This window comes from Egretta garzetta, unplaced genomic scaffold (assembly GCF_000687185.1).
Source record: "Egretta garzetta isolate BGI_Z169 unplaced genomic scaffold, ASM68718v1 scaffold655, whole genome shotgun sequence".
Lineage (NCBI taxonomy): Eukaryota > Metazoa > Chordata > Aves > Pelecaniformes > Ardeidae > Egretta > Egretta garzetta.
The window spans coordinates 1,439,916-1,456,546 of NW_009259716.1; the positions used below are offsets into that span (position 1 = coordinate 1,439,916).

The window sequence follows — 16,631 nt, forward strand, 5'->3', positions numbered from 1 at the left end:
CCTGTGCTCTGGCATGGTCTTGTTGAAAACCCTTCTTTCCATTGCGATAGCCCTTTCTGTAAGGTTCAGTTTTGGGCTGCATCTAAGCAGACCTGTGTGAAAAGGTTACTTCACCAAAGTTTGTTGTCAGTTAAGTTCACAGTTACAGGGGTGGGGGAAGCTCCCTGTGTTTAGGAGGCAGTAGTTCCTGTGGATAAAATTATAAACCAAATCTCTGTGTGTGTGTGTATCTGTAAATAAGGTTATTTCCACAAGGAATTCTGTCTTTAATTTTTTTTTCAACTTTAAAATGTGTTCTAAACTTGTATAGTAAGATTCTAGTCTAGCCTTAGATATATATAATTTTTTAAATGATTCAGCATTTTTGTGACTTTGCTTTCCAGAACACTTGCGTACAGTGAAAGCTGTTTTAGTTTGTTGTTCAGGAAGTGTGTTGTAAATGGGTCATTAACTTTGGCAAGGTGTGGTTTGTTTTTGGTTTTTTTTTTTTCGGTTGGTTGGGATTTTTTTTTCACACAGGGATTTAGCAGTATGCTGTTCCATCAGGGTTGTGTATAGTTCTCGTCTGGATCAGGAAGTAAAAGTAGAAGAAGAATGCCTTAAACTAACTGAATGCATTCAGAGAAGACAAAACTAGAGAAGGTAGGATGCACGGCTGGTCTGAAATTTGTGAGAAGGAAATGAAAGCTTAGACAAAAATGGAGCGCTAATCATACCTGTGTTTATGACTGGCTTTGGTGCATTCAGCATGCATACTGGAGACAAGTGAGGTGATTTCGAGAGCCTGTAAACCAGTGTACCTCAGTTATTTGGGTGAAGCGGCTGCAGCGTGAGGACAAAGCAGATAGCAGCTGGAATGTTGTAGGGGGAAGCACACTGTATCTGGTACACTGATAGCTTGGAATAAAATCTCGTGATGGGAGGAAGCTGACTTCTATTTTTGATTACGGAATTTGAGTTCAACAGCTGGATTATATATTTGTATGTTCTGGTGTATTTTATAGGCAAGTAAATTAAAGTGTATTAGAAAAAATATATTTGAGATTTTGGACAAGGCTCTTGGGTGTGCAGTTTATTAAAAAGAACTCTGTAATGCTAAGGACTAATTCCTTGGTAAGAGTGTTCTCAGGAAACGTGAAGGTTAATGAAATTTTCACGAGGCTAAAGATTTCTTCTTACACCTTGTGTACAGACCTAAAAAAATGTTAAGTAACAAACACACAGTATAGAAGTGACAAGAAAATTTGCTCATTTACAGTTCATTTCTATTACCAAACTTTTTCATTTGGGAAGAAGGTCCAGCTATTTTAATAGCAGTAGTCATCAGCTTAATCTGAAAATCTGTTCTCTGGGAAAAGAGAACAGAATAATCAAACCTCTTTATTCTTGTGTTTATAAACACCAGGTTTTAAACAGCTACCAAAATCTTCTGACTTATTAATTAATACATCCCACTGCTGTGAGATCAAATCTGCATTAGCCTGATGATACCACTCCTGAAAGTTGCAACACATAGTTCTGATACCCTAAGTCATAACTAGATGCTGACTCCTATTGCTGAATCCTGTACAAGCTTTTAAATTGATGTTTCTCCAGAGCAGTCACAGCAGGAAGAAATACTGGCTATCTTATTTAACATAACTTTCAATTCCTGAAAGTAGTGTGATTTTCTTAGGTTTATTCTGGAATTCTAGAGAAAGAATGAGGACATCTGAAGTTAGCTTGTATTTTAAAAAGGTCTATTTGTGAATGTGTTGGTCCAGCTGCCTTACCCAGAGCAGCTTAAATTTTCTGGCATGTGCACAATCCATTTAGTGGTAGAGTTCTCTTAAAAAAAAAAAAAAAAAAAAAAAAAAAAAAAAGTTAAATATTTACAGGCCTGTGATCATTCAGTCTGATTTTTATGGAGCTGCTTAATATTAGCAAACCCAAAAATTTAGCTACATCTTTCTGAAACAGGCAAGGGACAGTTTGCGGTCAAGAGTTCTGCAGAGGTATTTATCAGTGGGGTGGGGTTTTTTTTTTTGTTCCTCCCTTTTTAGGTCTTTAAACATATGAATCTAAATGGGTGAATTATTTTTTTTACTAACAATTTGATTCCTTTAACTGGTAAAGTGTCTCTCTCTGTTCCTTCTTACAGAGCTAAAATCATTGGTATTTGATGACTGCAGGAAAGAAGAAGAATGGAAGGTATAGTTTTGTTATTTTTGTAAGAATGTTAGAATTTCTTGAACAAGTAATCTGTATGACTGAGTACACAACAGATAAGTATCATTTAAGTGTTGTCACTTTCACTTAAAATTGTTTTCTATCCAAGTAATGGATTTTAGTTCTGGTAACTCAGATGTCTGTATAATGCACAATGAAAAATCGAAGGGCTAGCATGGTAAGAACACATGGTTAGTTGTCTCAATTATTTTTTTAAGTTTTTTGAGGAAAAAAAAAAGAAACTTTCTCTGTTTATCTTCACTTTTCTTTTGAAAGACTTGTAATTTATTAATTTAAAAATTATACTGCTGTGCAGTACGTGTGGAGCAGGATTCAGTAGTACGATACCTGTTAGAGCTGCTTAAGCTGTAAACCAGTTCTAGAGTAAGTACAGATATATTTAAGCAGGCCACGGGTAAATTAAGCAGGAATTCAAGACACTTGTCTCAAAGTGGAAGTTTGATGAAAGATGAAGAGTGAAAGAAAATACTTTCTAGTAGGAGTAGTGGGGCAAGCTACTTAAGATGGAACTCCTCTTTTGAAATCCTGTATGTAGGGAGCTGCCTTCTGATGCTATTTGAGATTAATTTCCCACTGCGAAGTTACTATATGCAGGTGATAAGATAGAGTATTAAAAGAGATTTCAGCTCCAAATTTCCATGGCAAGTTGTTAAGGAAATAATATGGGTTTGCTATAGCTGATAATTTATCTAAATACCTGTGTTTTTTTAAAAATATATTCAGATAATTCTTTTAGATGATTACACTACTAAATTACTGTCACTGTGCTGCAAAATGACTGATCTGCTGGCAGAGGGTATCACAGGTAAGCATAATTATTTTTAATATACAGATCGCAATATCCTGATAAGAAAAGGGAAAGAATAAAATTGATGGTACTCTTGCAAAAAATTTTGTCTTAATTTGGTTGATGAGACAAGTAGCTGTGTGATACTAGACTAGCAGACTTTCTGGCTTGTACAGTAAATGCCCAATTGTGATTTTTTTTTAATGAAAAATCAAATGTTTCTCTGCCTAGAAGCTAAAACCCCTTTTATTTTAGTCTTTTTGCTGAAATTTTTGTGTGTGTGTGTGTTGTTGGTTTTGTGCTTGGGTTCTCTGTTTTTTGTTTGGGTGGGGTTTTTGTTTCAGTTTTGTGGGGTTTTTTTTGGGGGGGTGGATGTTTGTTTGCTAATGGAGTAAATTAGAAAGTTATCTGTCGCAGAGTGATTTTAAGGATATTATCTGTCAAATGAAGTTGGGAGAAGACTAGCTCAGTAAAGAATAAAGTGAATGTTAGTAAAACATACAAGAAAAGGCATGTTGCTCTCTGTGGTTTTTCTTGATATGTTCTGTAGATCAGTCAGATCTGCTGCTTTGAATTAATTTATGCCCATGAACAGTAGAGTTAGGATACAAGGAGGGAGAAACTTAAGTACTGAAGACCAAATGAGAACAGGAGACAGTAACAGACAAACTGGTGAGAGGTGTTTGCAAGCAAATGGATGTGACAGAAATCAAATTTAAATTCTTGCCTCTGTGTTGTGCGGATATACTTCAGCCTCTTCTCAGAATGAGCTTTCTGTAATTAAAATGGAAAAAAACCCCACCAACGAAAACTTGAAACTAAATTATAGCAATCATTACTTCAACTAGAGTAAACCCATAAGCTGTGTCAACAGTAATTAGATTGTCACTTTTCTAAATAATTTGGGAGTAGTTTCTAGCATAGTGAAGTTGTCTCATCTGCTGGAATGTTTCTCCTGTTCCTTGATGTTGGCTGCTGTCAAAAGTGAATAATAGATGGATTGTGATAGGTCTCAGTTATGCAGTATGCCTGTTTCAATAAGACACTGGTTTTATACATGTTTTTTAAAAAAGTATTTTCTCTCTAGTAAATTTTATGGGCTTTTCTTCCCTACAACTTAAATGATGTTTTTCCTATCATAAAACACTTCTTAAAGTTGCTTTTTATGATTGAACTTTCTGTAATGTTTATTAGTGTATCATCCTGCCAAACTTTTTTTCCTGCCTGTTTTTTAAATTGAAATGAGCACACAAAGTGTTAATTACCTAGTTTTTAATTAGCTTTAGATCTAGATTTTTAGAAAGACTTGTAAAAGAGTAGTATTTAGACTTAGTTATTTTTCCACAAGTAGCGAGACTTTTCTTACTCCAAATAATTCAGTATAATGTGATTCTTCTGGAAGTATCATAGCAAAGCTGTATGCACTTAACTTTTTGGAATGTATTTTTAATCATAATAAGTACAACTTACACTTTGTGAGAAACTTTCAGTGAGCATGTGTGCCGTTCATCAGTAAGAAACCTTTTATTTTTAGTGAGTATGCTACTGAAAAGAACCTGTCTCTCCACATCCAAATGTCTGACATTACTTATCTTCCTTGTTCTTCCCCCTCACAATTACTGAGCAGCATGAATCTCTGCGTTCTCAGGCTAGTGTACTGCAACACTATATAGTAATGGCTTTATTAAACAGAGAAAACAGAGTTGAGTGAAGCTGACTTGCTGAAATGTCTAATTTGTGCCTGCAATTACGTTGTAACAGAATAAGTGCACAGGAAATAGGCAAACAAAGGACAGAAGAGGCTGTAGTCCAAAATGATGCCCTACATAGTTTCATTCTCCCTCTCCTTCAGCGTGCTGGAGGAAGAACAATCTTGCTGAGGCGATTCTCTTGCAAGGTATTTCATACTGGGCCCCATAGTTTGAGCATGCGTGTATTGCCATACCTTTCTGTGTGAGGGCAAAACTCTACTGGTGTGGAATAGCCAGGAAAAATTTAGTCCTACAGATTTAGTTGACATTAGATTGAGGGTTGAAGTAGACTTGTGGTAACTTGCTGTATTTAAAATAATAAACAAGAAATCGAGGCAGAAGATAGGTGCTTGCCACTAGTTTTGTGGACAAGTTGATTGGTGTTATTTTATCGCGTCTATACTAAAATCTGTATGGTGCTTTCCTTACAGATGCATAAAGCTCTTAATTATAAAAATGTGTTATTCCTTACTTTATAGTGGTGGAGAATGTATATAAAAACCGTGAGCCTGTCCCACACATGAAAGCAATCTATTTCATAACTCCCACCAAAAAGGTTAGTATTTTAAAGAAAGTGTATCAAGATCTTTCAGAGTGAAAAAGCAATTTTATTTTAAAATATTTATTTACTATGTACAACTATGCAGTACTTAATTTTTGTATTTTTTGTGATATTTCTCTGTGTGATGCTTAGTTTTCCATAATGAAAAGACAATGCAGCGTCACCATAGAGTACGTTACAAATGTGTGTACCTTTTGGTCAATGGAGGGACTGTTTCGTTGCTTAGATATCAGTAACCTCACTGAAAGAGATGTTGCATCAAATAATGATGCAATACATTGAACAACAGAATTCAAAGTAATGGCTCTAATAAGAGAATACTGTTACTGCCTAAAAATACTTGAGAGATTAAATATCAGCACTGTTATAGATGGAAAACGATGCAAGTATCCTGTGGTGTTTGTTTCCTAAAGTGATCTTGGTGCATGACTGACACTCTGTTATTGTTTATCATTATTGGTCTGGAATTTTTTATAAAAAAACTTCTACTTAAGTGTTTTCTTTTCATATATGTTGATTTGCAGTATTCCTAAGTGGGACTGGGTAATTAGTGGGGCAGGAGGAGAGGAGGGGGAAGCTTTGTCTGGTATGTGAGGAAAGGAAAAACACTGTAGTGATTTTTTTTTTTTCTTTTTTTCCTACCTTCATAAGTCTGTAGATGGGCTTATTGATGACTTCATCACTAAATCATCCAGCAGATACAAAGCAGCGTATGTGTATTTCACTGACTGTAAGTAAGCTTTTGTGTTGTAGTTTGATAACCTCATGTATGTAAGTAAGCTTTCCAACTTTCTCATCTGTAGCTGAGTAAATTAAAATCTTGGGTCCTGTTTCTTGAGAGAAGATTTGAGACTCAAGTCACTAAACATATTTGGGTTGCCAAAATGTGGTCACCATGCTGTGTGGCAACAGTAATTTCTTTCACAATTACCAAACGGTGTTGATTGTTCCCTACCTCAGCTTTTAATTTAGGTAATTTGGTTTTATTTTTAAAGTACTCCCGTCTTCTCTTATGTTGGTGTGTGGTGGAAGATAGTTCAAGTAAAACTATGTATCTCATAAACAAAATAGTACTCGAATATAAATGCATAAGAATTTGCTGCAAGAACAATGTTTTGTAACTGGTTATTTTAACTAGTTCCTTCAGACTCGAGCCAGCTTTCTTTCCCGTCTCTTGGAAGAAGAGGCCTACTTAGCCCTTGCATGCATGATATAAATTGCAAAGCAGAGGCGATAGTGCCACTGGGGTTAGTGTGAGTGCCTGTTCCTCTGCAGTCAGTCAGCATCACTAAAATGGCCATGTAAAGAAGGGAAAATAAAACACCCAAACATGCTGCTGAAGGCAGAGACTGAGTTGTGGCTGTCTCTGTGGGTGTCCATATCTGCTACCGTAGGGTCTCAAAGCAGTTATCAAATTACTATCAAAACCTCTTGGTTTCTTGTTTCAATTTAGGCTGATGCAGCAATTCTTGTTCTGGAAAAATACTATTACCTTACTGTATGTTCCTTTGTTGCAAGTGTGCAAGCTCTCGGTCTGAATACTTGCCAAAGGTTTTCATGTTGAGAGGAGTTAGAGAAACAGCTCTGTCACTTTCAAGTCTGTGTAGTATTTGTGTTGTCCAAATATTCCTTAAATTCAGTTTCTAGACTGGGATCTGATGTAGCCTGTAAGTGTAGTGGAACACATTTGAGGTCTGTAACTAAATTCTGTATTTCTCTGTGTTTTAATGTTTGCTATGTACACATTATTTCTCCCTTTAACCTTTTTCTAGCTTGGGAAATACTATCTCTCTCCTATTATGAGAAGAAATAGCAGAAACTTCTGCTTTGTTAAAATCAATATTCTTCACTGCTGCAGACTGCTAATGAGTATTCTACAACTTTGCTTGTCAAAAGCTAGTAAAGAATGACCAGTGGTGCTTCTTGAAAAAGATCTCAAGTATAAAATATTGATTATATGTTCTCTTTCACTTTAGGAAGATTTGGCAACTGTTTTGTATGTTACTGTTAATTGGTTCGTAATTTAGAATTGTCTGCTCTGAATACTGTAAGCTTATAAGTGAGTTAACAGCTGGAACATGCACAAATGATTTATGCTTAGAATGTTTTTTTTCCTAGTTTGTCCTGACAGCCTCTTCAATAAAATTAAGTCTTCCTGTGCAAAATCAATACGGAGGTGCAAGGAGATCAACATTTCTTTCTTCCCATATGAGTCTCAGGTAAGCTTCATTCTTTATCTCAACAGCAGAAAATAGTCTGCTTTTTGATTTTCAGTGTTGTTGACCTGCTAGAAAACAACAAAATAGAATACAGCTCTTTGGGTTTTTAACTGACAAACTGTGTGTGACACCTGTTGCCTTTTTGGCATATTTCCAGTGCTGGCCTGTATTTTGCAGATGAAAACAAATGCTCTTGTAGTCAAAGGTTTACTGTTTGTACTTGATCTCTTTGCAAGACTTGAGGTCAGTTGTAGTAAAGAGGTTAGAGAAGGAAAGTGTTCTGGCTTGTCTTTAAAGTTTGTTAGTACTTCCACTGAGGTGACTAGGTAGGTTGGTGTGTAGGTATAGGAATAAATAGAACTAACTAATTGGTGAAAATTGGAAAAGGAGAGCAAATGGATGAAGAGAACTGAAGGGGAGGGAAACAAAACTAAAGCTTCACAAGAGAGAAACAAAAACCATAACAACTTGGCAAGCTTTTTATTAAGAGGAAAACATGGAAAGCCATGTTTTCTCAGTTAAAAATTTGATACCACCAATGGAAACCAATGAGTGGTTTCCATGTGAAACCACACAGTGGATATTTGTGTTGAGAAATAATTTGTTGCTCATGCACTTCGTTAGGTAAAGAAGGTTGACATGCACTCTGATACTCACGAATACAGGGAAGCCTCCAAAGCCTGTCCACTGTTGGGAGTTGTAGAACTAACCGTGAATGTTTCCCACAAATCTTCCCTGTATTCTTCAAACCTTAGGAATATATCAAGGGTCTGAACTCCTATGTATACCAAGTGGCAGGTGAATATAGGAGAGGTTGCTGCTATCCATATTTTATTGTGAGGCAGTTTGCTAGTTTCAAGACATGCTCCTTTTTATAATACAGGTTTTTGATTCTTTAGATTGAGAAGCTATCAGCAAATAATTAGCCTGTTGATTGGTTTGTTTTTCCAGTGGTGTCGATGGTCCCGAGCTTTGTTTCAAACTGGATTTGGGAGTTCTGCTAAAGCTGCTTTTAAGAAAGAGTTTTGTCGCTTTCTCTACCAAATAAGGCATATGAAAATTGTTGTCCTGGTTCTTATAGAGGACTTAGCATGGAAGTAGAAATTAGGACTACTTTTCTAAAGTTGAAAATAAGCAGCACTTAGTCTCTTCTTGTTTTTAGTTCTAGTTTTGTGTTACCAGTATTTTGGGCTGTGAGAACAGTTTGAATCCTTAGCAAAGGAACAGAGAATGTTAACTGGTTTTACTAATTTAAAATCCCTGGGCCCGCTTTCTGGGGCGATAAGAGTAAATAATCAGACTGACCTCTGGGCAAAGTCCAAGTGATTATCTACTGGAATGAAACAAATGTCTTTATCTGGATGGACATTCTTGTTTGGCTCTGTAGTTACAGAGTCCATCTAAGGCTGAAGAAAATCCATTTACTGACAATGGGATTGTTTCCATGTTTGCATTCCACTTAATAAGCTGTTGAAAAAGTTTTTGTTCTGTGTAGTACTAAACATCTTTTATCAAGGTTTAATGCATTTAAAGAATTTCAATTCTTGAAGGTAAAGTCTTCATGTAATAAACAGAAACAATATGTAAAATTCTAATTTAAACAAATTAACTTGATAACGTCTGTGATCATTCTGGTATTGCATTGTATGGCTCTGTATGAGACCCTGGATGGTACTTAGTTCTGCCCATCTTGGGTACCTCCATATGTGCAGACAGGAAGCAATTTGAAAAATACAGTAATTTACATAGGGGAGGAGAGTAATAGAGGAAAAGAGTGTGAGAACACGAAACAGATGAGCTCAACGGGACAGAGAAAGAGGACTGAAGTGCGGGTTTGTCTTTTTTTTTTTTTTTTTTTTTTTTTTTTTTTGTGTATTATGTATGACTTTTTATTACAGAATGTAATTTTAAAGCATTGGCAATTCTTTTACCAGGTATTTTAGAAATACACAATTTAAGCCATTTTTTTCTTGGTTGTGCTTTACATAGGTGTTTACTCTCAATGTCCCAGATGCATTCTACCGCTGTTATAGTCCAACTCTGGAAAAGACAAAAGACAAAGATGCTGTAATGCAAGTAATGGCTGAACAAATTGTTACCTTATGTGCCACACTAGATGAGAATCCGGGAGTACGATATAAAAGGTGGGGCAAAAATAGCGTTGTATAGTGAGTTGCTTTCACTTGTGGGACTTCCCACGTAGTTTGGTAATGGCTTGAGGCTGCAGCATAGTTTCTTTTATTGTGGATTAATTGGGTTTAATCCACAACTCTGAAATATGGAATGATAGGAATTTGTGAAGTGTAGGCAGAGCAGTCAATTGCTTCTCTGTGTGTATTCATATAACAGTACTTGCTATACCCTGTTTTGTTATGAACTGCTTGTTTCATGTTTGGTCAGTAGGGTGACACTCCAATACGCTGCATTCTAATATGCCACACGCATAATCCTGTAACAGGAGTGCTGCTCTTGATAGTTTTGCAGCTCTGCTTGACACCAAGGAATTCATAAATTGCTGAAGCAGATGGGATCAGGATTTCTTTGTACTAGAGATACTGAGGAGAATACCTCTTTCGAGCTTTGATAGAGAGTATGGAGCAATATGTCTGAGGTCAAAGTAGGCATCTGAAATTATTGTCAAGAATTGTTTCTGTGGTGTAACGTGAAGTGGTGCCTTATTCTCTGCAAAAGTAACAAAGGAATAATTGCTTGACTGTTTTTTTTCTTCTCTCTCTTTCTTTTTCTTTCTTGTTTCCCACCTCTGAGTGAGACTTTAGGTGCTGGGCCATATGCCAGCTAATGTCAGTCTTTTGGCTGAAGCTGTTTCTACTGTGTGAAATACCTGAAGCATTCAAAAAGTGGAATCTTAATGTAAGAGTGAAAATATATTGGAAATACCTAGAATGGAGTTCAGAAACTGCTTGTGAAACCAGAGGATCAATATAGGGAGTTCTTGCTGTTTTAAAGGTAGCATTTTAGTGTTTTGATGAAGAAATTTAAGGTTTTTTTGCATGTTTCCTTTTTTCCCCAGCGGACCATCTGATAAAGCCAGCAAACTTGCACAGCTTGTTGAAAAAAATCTTGAAAACTACTACAAAACTGATGAGAAAAGCCAAATAAAGGTAGAAAGTGAACTAAAATGTTTGCTTATTTTTTTTGTAAGTCGGGGGGGGAACCCCCCTTTAGAATATGTTTTGACAATAGGTTCTACAAAACCTATTTATTAATAAAGGCAACTAGTTGCAATTTCATTGGTTTTTTTGACTATGAAGGCAGCGCAGAGGTAGTAACTGATACAGTAAATCTGTATGTAAGCAAATATAATTTGTGTGATCAAACTAATTGTACTTGAAAAAGTGTTCCTGTGATAACATTGGGGACGATGCCCAAGGAAGTGGGTAACTTCATTTTAACATCACCTTCCATAGGCCTATGTGTAGAAGGGACTTCACTGCAGAATTGAAATGTACCCCATTAAGGGGTTTCTTATCCACAAAGATACAGCTTTTAACATAAGTAATGCTTTTTAATCTGTTGCTACAGATCAGGGCAGACTAGGGCAGCTGCCTAAATGCACAATTATGGGGTAAACCATTCTGACTTGGTGACGTTCTGTTCTGCTACAGAAATAAATGTACCTGATGCTACTGCTACTCTGCTAAACGCCAAAGTGAAACTTTCGGCTGAATGTTTGCAGATGATTTTTTTTCTGTATTGCAGCACAGTATGGATAATCTGCTCTGAAATACAAACAATACACATTTGTGAAAAGTCAGTGGGAGGCCTTTTTTTCTGCTCTTTACAGTTTTTGTTCATCAGGTCAGGTTACTGAATGCATTGCAATGGGCTAAGAGTATTGGCTTAAAGTTAGTATTTAAAGCCACTGTTCCTGTTGTCATTTAGATGTTTGTTTCTATTTATGTTGACAAACACTTGGACCATACTTTTTAGGTTTTTTTCAGTTATTTTTCAAAAAATATCTGCAGCACTGTAACTTACTGTAAATAGATTTAACATGCATTAGATTTGTACTGTATGTCTTAATGTTACTTCTTTTTGATGGCTTTCTAGACTAAAACCCACTCCCAACTAATAATAATTGATCGTGGCTTTGACCCAGTGTCAACGGTACTTCATGAACTTACCTTCCAGGCAATGGCATATGATCTGCTACCAATTGAAAATGATACTTACAAGCAAGTACTTTTTAAAAAAATCTAAGCACTTTATTCTTGATTGTAAAATCCATCGAATTGTTTAACTGAATTGTGTCATAGAAATATTACCTGCTTATATTACATCAGGGTTGCTTTCCTTACTATTAGTCTTTCCTCTTGGTTTTGTAACTACTTCTTTTTGTTAACTTCCTTACTCAGTTGAGATGAGGTGGGATCTAATTAGCATTTTTGCAAAGTTTTGAGTCTAACAGATTGCATTTGCTTGAAAGCTTGCACCTTAAAAATGTGCGTTCTCTACTTTTTCTCTCATATTCTCAACCTTCTTGGCCTAGCAAGGCAAACAAGACCAGTAGGAGAATACTGAGAAAAAAGCTTAGTTATTTCTCAGGAATGCTCACTTTTATAGCTCCAGTCATTTAATTTGTGTAGTTGTTAAATTTACATGTTTCTGTCCTAAGCGCTCACTTAGGCAAGCCATGGTCGGTTTATAAGCATTACTTTATCACTGTGACACCTTTTTGTATAAAGTACATACTTTGCTGTCAGCTTGTTCTGATACCAAAGATTTTGATAACACTATACTTTCTGATGGCCCACTGCAGCAAGTGAGACCTAATTACCTCTTCATTTAGTGAAGCAAACAGGAATGCGTATCTTCTGTCAGAAACACTGAGTGAATGTTTTCATAGAAAATGTAGAATTCTAAGAATCTGAAATTTTCTGAGTATGAAAATATAGCTGAGTATGTTTTCTAGGTAGTCATGATTTGACTTTCACAATTCATCTTGTAATTTTTTTTTGTATATTTTTCTGCTATCTGGCTGTATACACTGTGAATTTCTGTAAATGTGGAAATGTTATGTAGCATGATTGCTATCTTGCTTTAGAGGTTTACTTCTGTTTGCAGAAAGGTAATAGCTGGTGAGGTAATGCTGTGAAGTATGTTTCTTGTATATGTGAAATAACTTATCCTACTTAATCTGTTTTGTGGGTGAATGGGACTTCATTTTCCTTCAAAGTTACAAAATGTCTTACAGTAGGTATAGAAAATGGCACTTTGCAATCTCAATGTATATTACTTTGCACACAATTTGTATTTGAAGCCAAAGGGAAGTTGACGTTGGAACCTGGAGAGAAATTGAGGTGCATGTAAATATGTGATTGAAACTGTATAGTTAGTGTTGGTTTAAAAAGAATGTCCAGAAGCTATTGCCACAAAGAATCATTCTAAAATTCATCTGCTGCTTCTGTATTCAAAGATGTAATTTGTAAAATCCTTATGTAAATTATATTGTGTTGGGCTTGTAAGTGAAAACCTGTGTACAGGTACCACATGCTATTGCTATGTATGTTGATTAAACAATAGCAATTAATACTCTAATGAGTTATTAAAATGAGGGGGAATAAAAACCCAAACAGCTGTCTGAATTTTCTCTTGGAAGGTACAAAACAGAAGGACCTGCTGGGAAGGAACGGGAGGCAATTCTGGAGGAAGATGATGAGCTCTGGGTGAAGATTCGGCACAAGCATATTGCAGATGTGATAGAGTATGTAAATAAGTAACAAAAGCTAGTTAAAATGCAAGTTATAAAAGTTTATTTGAGAGGGAATGTATTTGAGATGTTAAGAAAGTAGGAATACAGGCAGTAATGAAGATGGTTTGCAATATAGACTGCATCCTGTTAAGTAATCAATGCCAGGAAGAAAACGTACTTTCAAAAATACAGTATGTACAGATGTGTGCAACTTTACTAACATTAAATACAGTTCTTGAGGAAAATGGAAATAATTTTATTTCCTAGGAAGTATTGTGAAATCTTTTAAATCTGAAGGGATTATTTTGCATAAAGTAAGTTACTGTAGCAAATGACACTATGCAGATATACTGAACAGAATGTTTAACTTCAGTTTCCTGTGTCAAAAAAGTCTCTTTGCTGAAGATCTGTATCTGAAGCTTTTATTCAGAATTTCTTGTTGCACAGTTCTTTTAAGATTTTAAGTAAAGATCTTAAATCTTAAGAACTGTGGTGCTGTTGCAATTAATAACTTTCCTTTGGTTTTTGTTTTTTTCCAGGGAAATACCAAAGCTTTTGAAAGAAGTTTCATCAAAAAGAAAAGCAACAGAAGGAAAAGTAAGTTGTTTAACGTATTGTTTTTCTTGGTAACAATTATTTTCAGCTGGTGAGATCTATGTAATTCATGGACCTGTTACAGAAATTGAGGCTTATCTCAGTTTTGGGGGGAAGGAAAACAAAAAGCAAGTCTGCAACAGGAAGGGAAATACGAATGTCGAATATTGGGGGGGAAAAATTTTCAACTTGTGTCATTTCTTCACAGCTATCGATATCTGCTCTGGCCCAGTTAATGAAAAAGATGCCACACTATCGTAAAGAGATTAGTAGGGTAAGGCATCTTTTGTAACTATAACTTCACAATAAATCCTTTTGTATGCTATAATTTTTTGTGTTGTTTTATTCTGTCATTTTCCTGTTAAGTGTGGTATATAACTTTTCTCCAAATTAATACGTTCACCCACGGTAAAATTTTGAGAAGAAAGCTTGTTTCCAGGTGTTTCACTTTACTATGTAAACAACACTTAAAGGATTTGTGTGCTTCGAGGATTGAAGAGAGCACAGCAGTTTAATGTTTTAAAAGGTATTATGGGGGTCAGTCTGTGAGTGAAGGGTAAAATGCAGAAGATGTCATGGTGGCCCTGAGGGTAGTTGAAGGATGACTCTTGTAACCAGTGAAAATGATTGCTTGATGCGATAGGGCAGCTTGTGATTTTTTTTTTTTTATCTTCTAGCAAGTTGTCCATCTTAACTTAGCAGAAGATTGCATGAGCAAGTTCAAATGTAACATAGAAAGGCTCTGTAAAACTGAACAGGTATGTTTAAAAAACCCCAAACAAATAACTTACTGCAAATACGACTTTTTTGTTTGCAGGCATAAATGCGTGTTTTTGACAGAAGTAGTGTGTCTCTTGCCTTTTTTTTGTGATCCCATTTGAGGTGGTAATATTAAAGCTAAGTGAGAGATACAGGGCTCTTGCTTTGCCAATAAAGGAAGTGCTTTTAGAGTTTTGGGGGTTTGTCTTTGAATATAGCTGATTTGTATAAGGATTATCTTTTATCTTCTTTGTTCAAAACTCTATGAAGTTGCCTTACTATGTTCTGCAGAAGGAAGCCCTTTTCAAATGCCTGGGAAAAGCACCTGTAAGGGTGAGGCGTTACATTGTACTACTAATCTCAAGCTAGAACCTATAAAGTTACATTTGTATGAATCCTAGATAGCAGTTTTAAATTATTAGGAGTGTTATGTAGTGTTACTGTGCTGTAACTATTGAAATAACTATGTCAAAGACTTTTCATACTGAGTTTAAATTGATGCAGCTTGATTGTTTCCTGAAACCTACAGTTTCATAAAAACGCGTTTCAGAACACAGAAAACTATGCTTTTTCTTAATGATTACTCATTAAAACCACTTTTTTATTTTTTTATTTTAGGACTTGGCTCTTGGAACTGATGCAGAAGGTCAAAAAGTGAAAGACTCAATGAGAGTCCTCCTTCCAGTTCTCCTCAACAAAAGTCACGAGAGCTATGACAAAATTAGAGCTATTCTCCTGTATATCTTTAGCACAAATGGTATGATAAGCTGCCCAGTCTCGTGTGTTTGTGTTGGTTTGGGTTTTTTTTCTCAGTGCTATGGACTTCAACTCAAGTTTCGGGATAGTCCAATGTTTTTAGTTAACTTAAGCATCTGTGTTTGGAGTTGGTGGCCAAGTTTGAAAGAAATACTGTCCATCCTCTGTAGCTTCACTTGCCTCAAATTAGTAGCGAAGATATATTTATAAGGAGTTAAGAGAGTCAGTACAAGTGCAGATCCATACAGAGTTCTAGCATCATTCCTGTGCTTGGACGTGTGTAACAGTTAAACAGGTTTTTTTATCTTTTTCACATAGTATTGAAGCTGTTAAGGGGGGAGTTCCATGTCCATTGTATCCTGAAAATGAAGTCAGTGGGGAAGAATTTGTAGTGGAGGAGGAGGAGATTGACAGAATGTGGGTCTGAGGAATCTATAACAATACTGAGGTTTTGGTCTCAAAAAAGGACCATTAAACAAAAAAGTGTCTAAAATATACTGTTACGTTAAGCTTACAGTAGACTAGCCAAGCAAAAATTAAAAATCCTGGACTAGATAACAGCCCAGACTGTGAGAGACAAAATTGGTCTTACTCACAGTCACATGGTAATTAAGTTCTATGTTTTCCTTACATCGAAGGAACTACCCAGGAGAACTTGGACAAGCTGATCCAGAATGTACAAATAGAGAGTGATAGTGATATGATAAGAAATTGGAAATACCTTGATGTTCCTGTTATCTCTTCAGTAAGAATGTATTTATTTATTTTGTAATTTCCTACAACCCAAGCGTTTGCTCTTTCAGCAGCTCTTAGCAGTATTATCCAGGTCTCTTTTTTTTTTTTTTTTTTTTTTTGTACCTGGCAATTACTAGGAACTCTTGTTTTTATGATGTGTCTAAGTGGTAAATCCTTTATAAACAATTGACACAAATAATTTTCAAAGTAAGATACCTGTAATGTTTTCTCTAAAATCATCAGATGGTGACTTGAGCTAGTTGGTTTTGGAAAGCGTCAATGTACTCAGTTCCTTGTCTCTGAAATTAGAATTTCTAGTGTATCCTGAATTCTACAAGTATTAATTGTTGTTATTTTGCTATTTTAATATTTTTTTATTAATGATTTCTTTAAAATTTCCTATTGATCCCTCCCACCTGCTACTTACTAACTGAGAATAAGCTTCAGTAAAACCAAATACACTGTATAATACAACCATGTTTTGAAAATCTTTTCAGTCTGCTGCTCAGCAGCAGAAACACCCAAG

At 35.7% G+C, this 16,631-nt stretch overlaps 1 protein-coding gene across 1 annotated transcript in view; it reads left to right on the top strand.

The window, feature by feature from the left end:
• Positions 1-16,631, top strand: part of STXBP3 (syntaxin binding protein 3) — a 23,908-nt gene that overhangs the window by 1,225 nt on the left and 6,052 nt on the right. The window contains 15 exon segments of the mRNA XM_009639066.2: positions 2,141-2,190; positions 2,953-3,034; positions 5,247-5,323; positions 5,981-6,059; positions 7,448-7,548; positions 9,538-9,692; positions 10,580-10,670; positions 11,620-11,744; positions 13,169-13,273; positions 13,801-13,858; positions 14,064-14,129; positions 14,533-14,613; positions 15,233-15,371; positions 16,009-16,115; positions 16,603-16,629. Coding sequence (XP_009637361.1) covers positions 3,004-3,034; positions 5,247-5,323; positions 5,981-6,059; positions 7,448-7,548; positions 9,538-9,692; positions 10,580-10,670; positions 11,620-11,744; positions 13,169-13,273; positions 13,801-13,858; positions 14,064-14,129; positions 14,533-14,613; positions 15,233-15,371; positions 16,009-16,115; positions 16,603-16,629 — 1,242 coding nt within the window. The 5' untranslated portion in view covers positions 2,141-2,190; positions 2,953-3,003.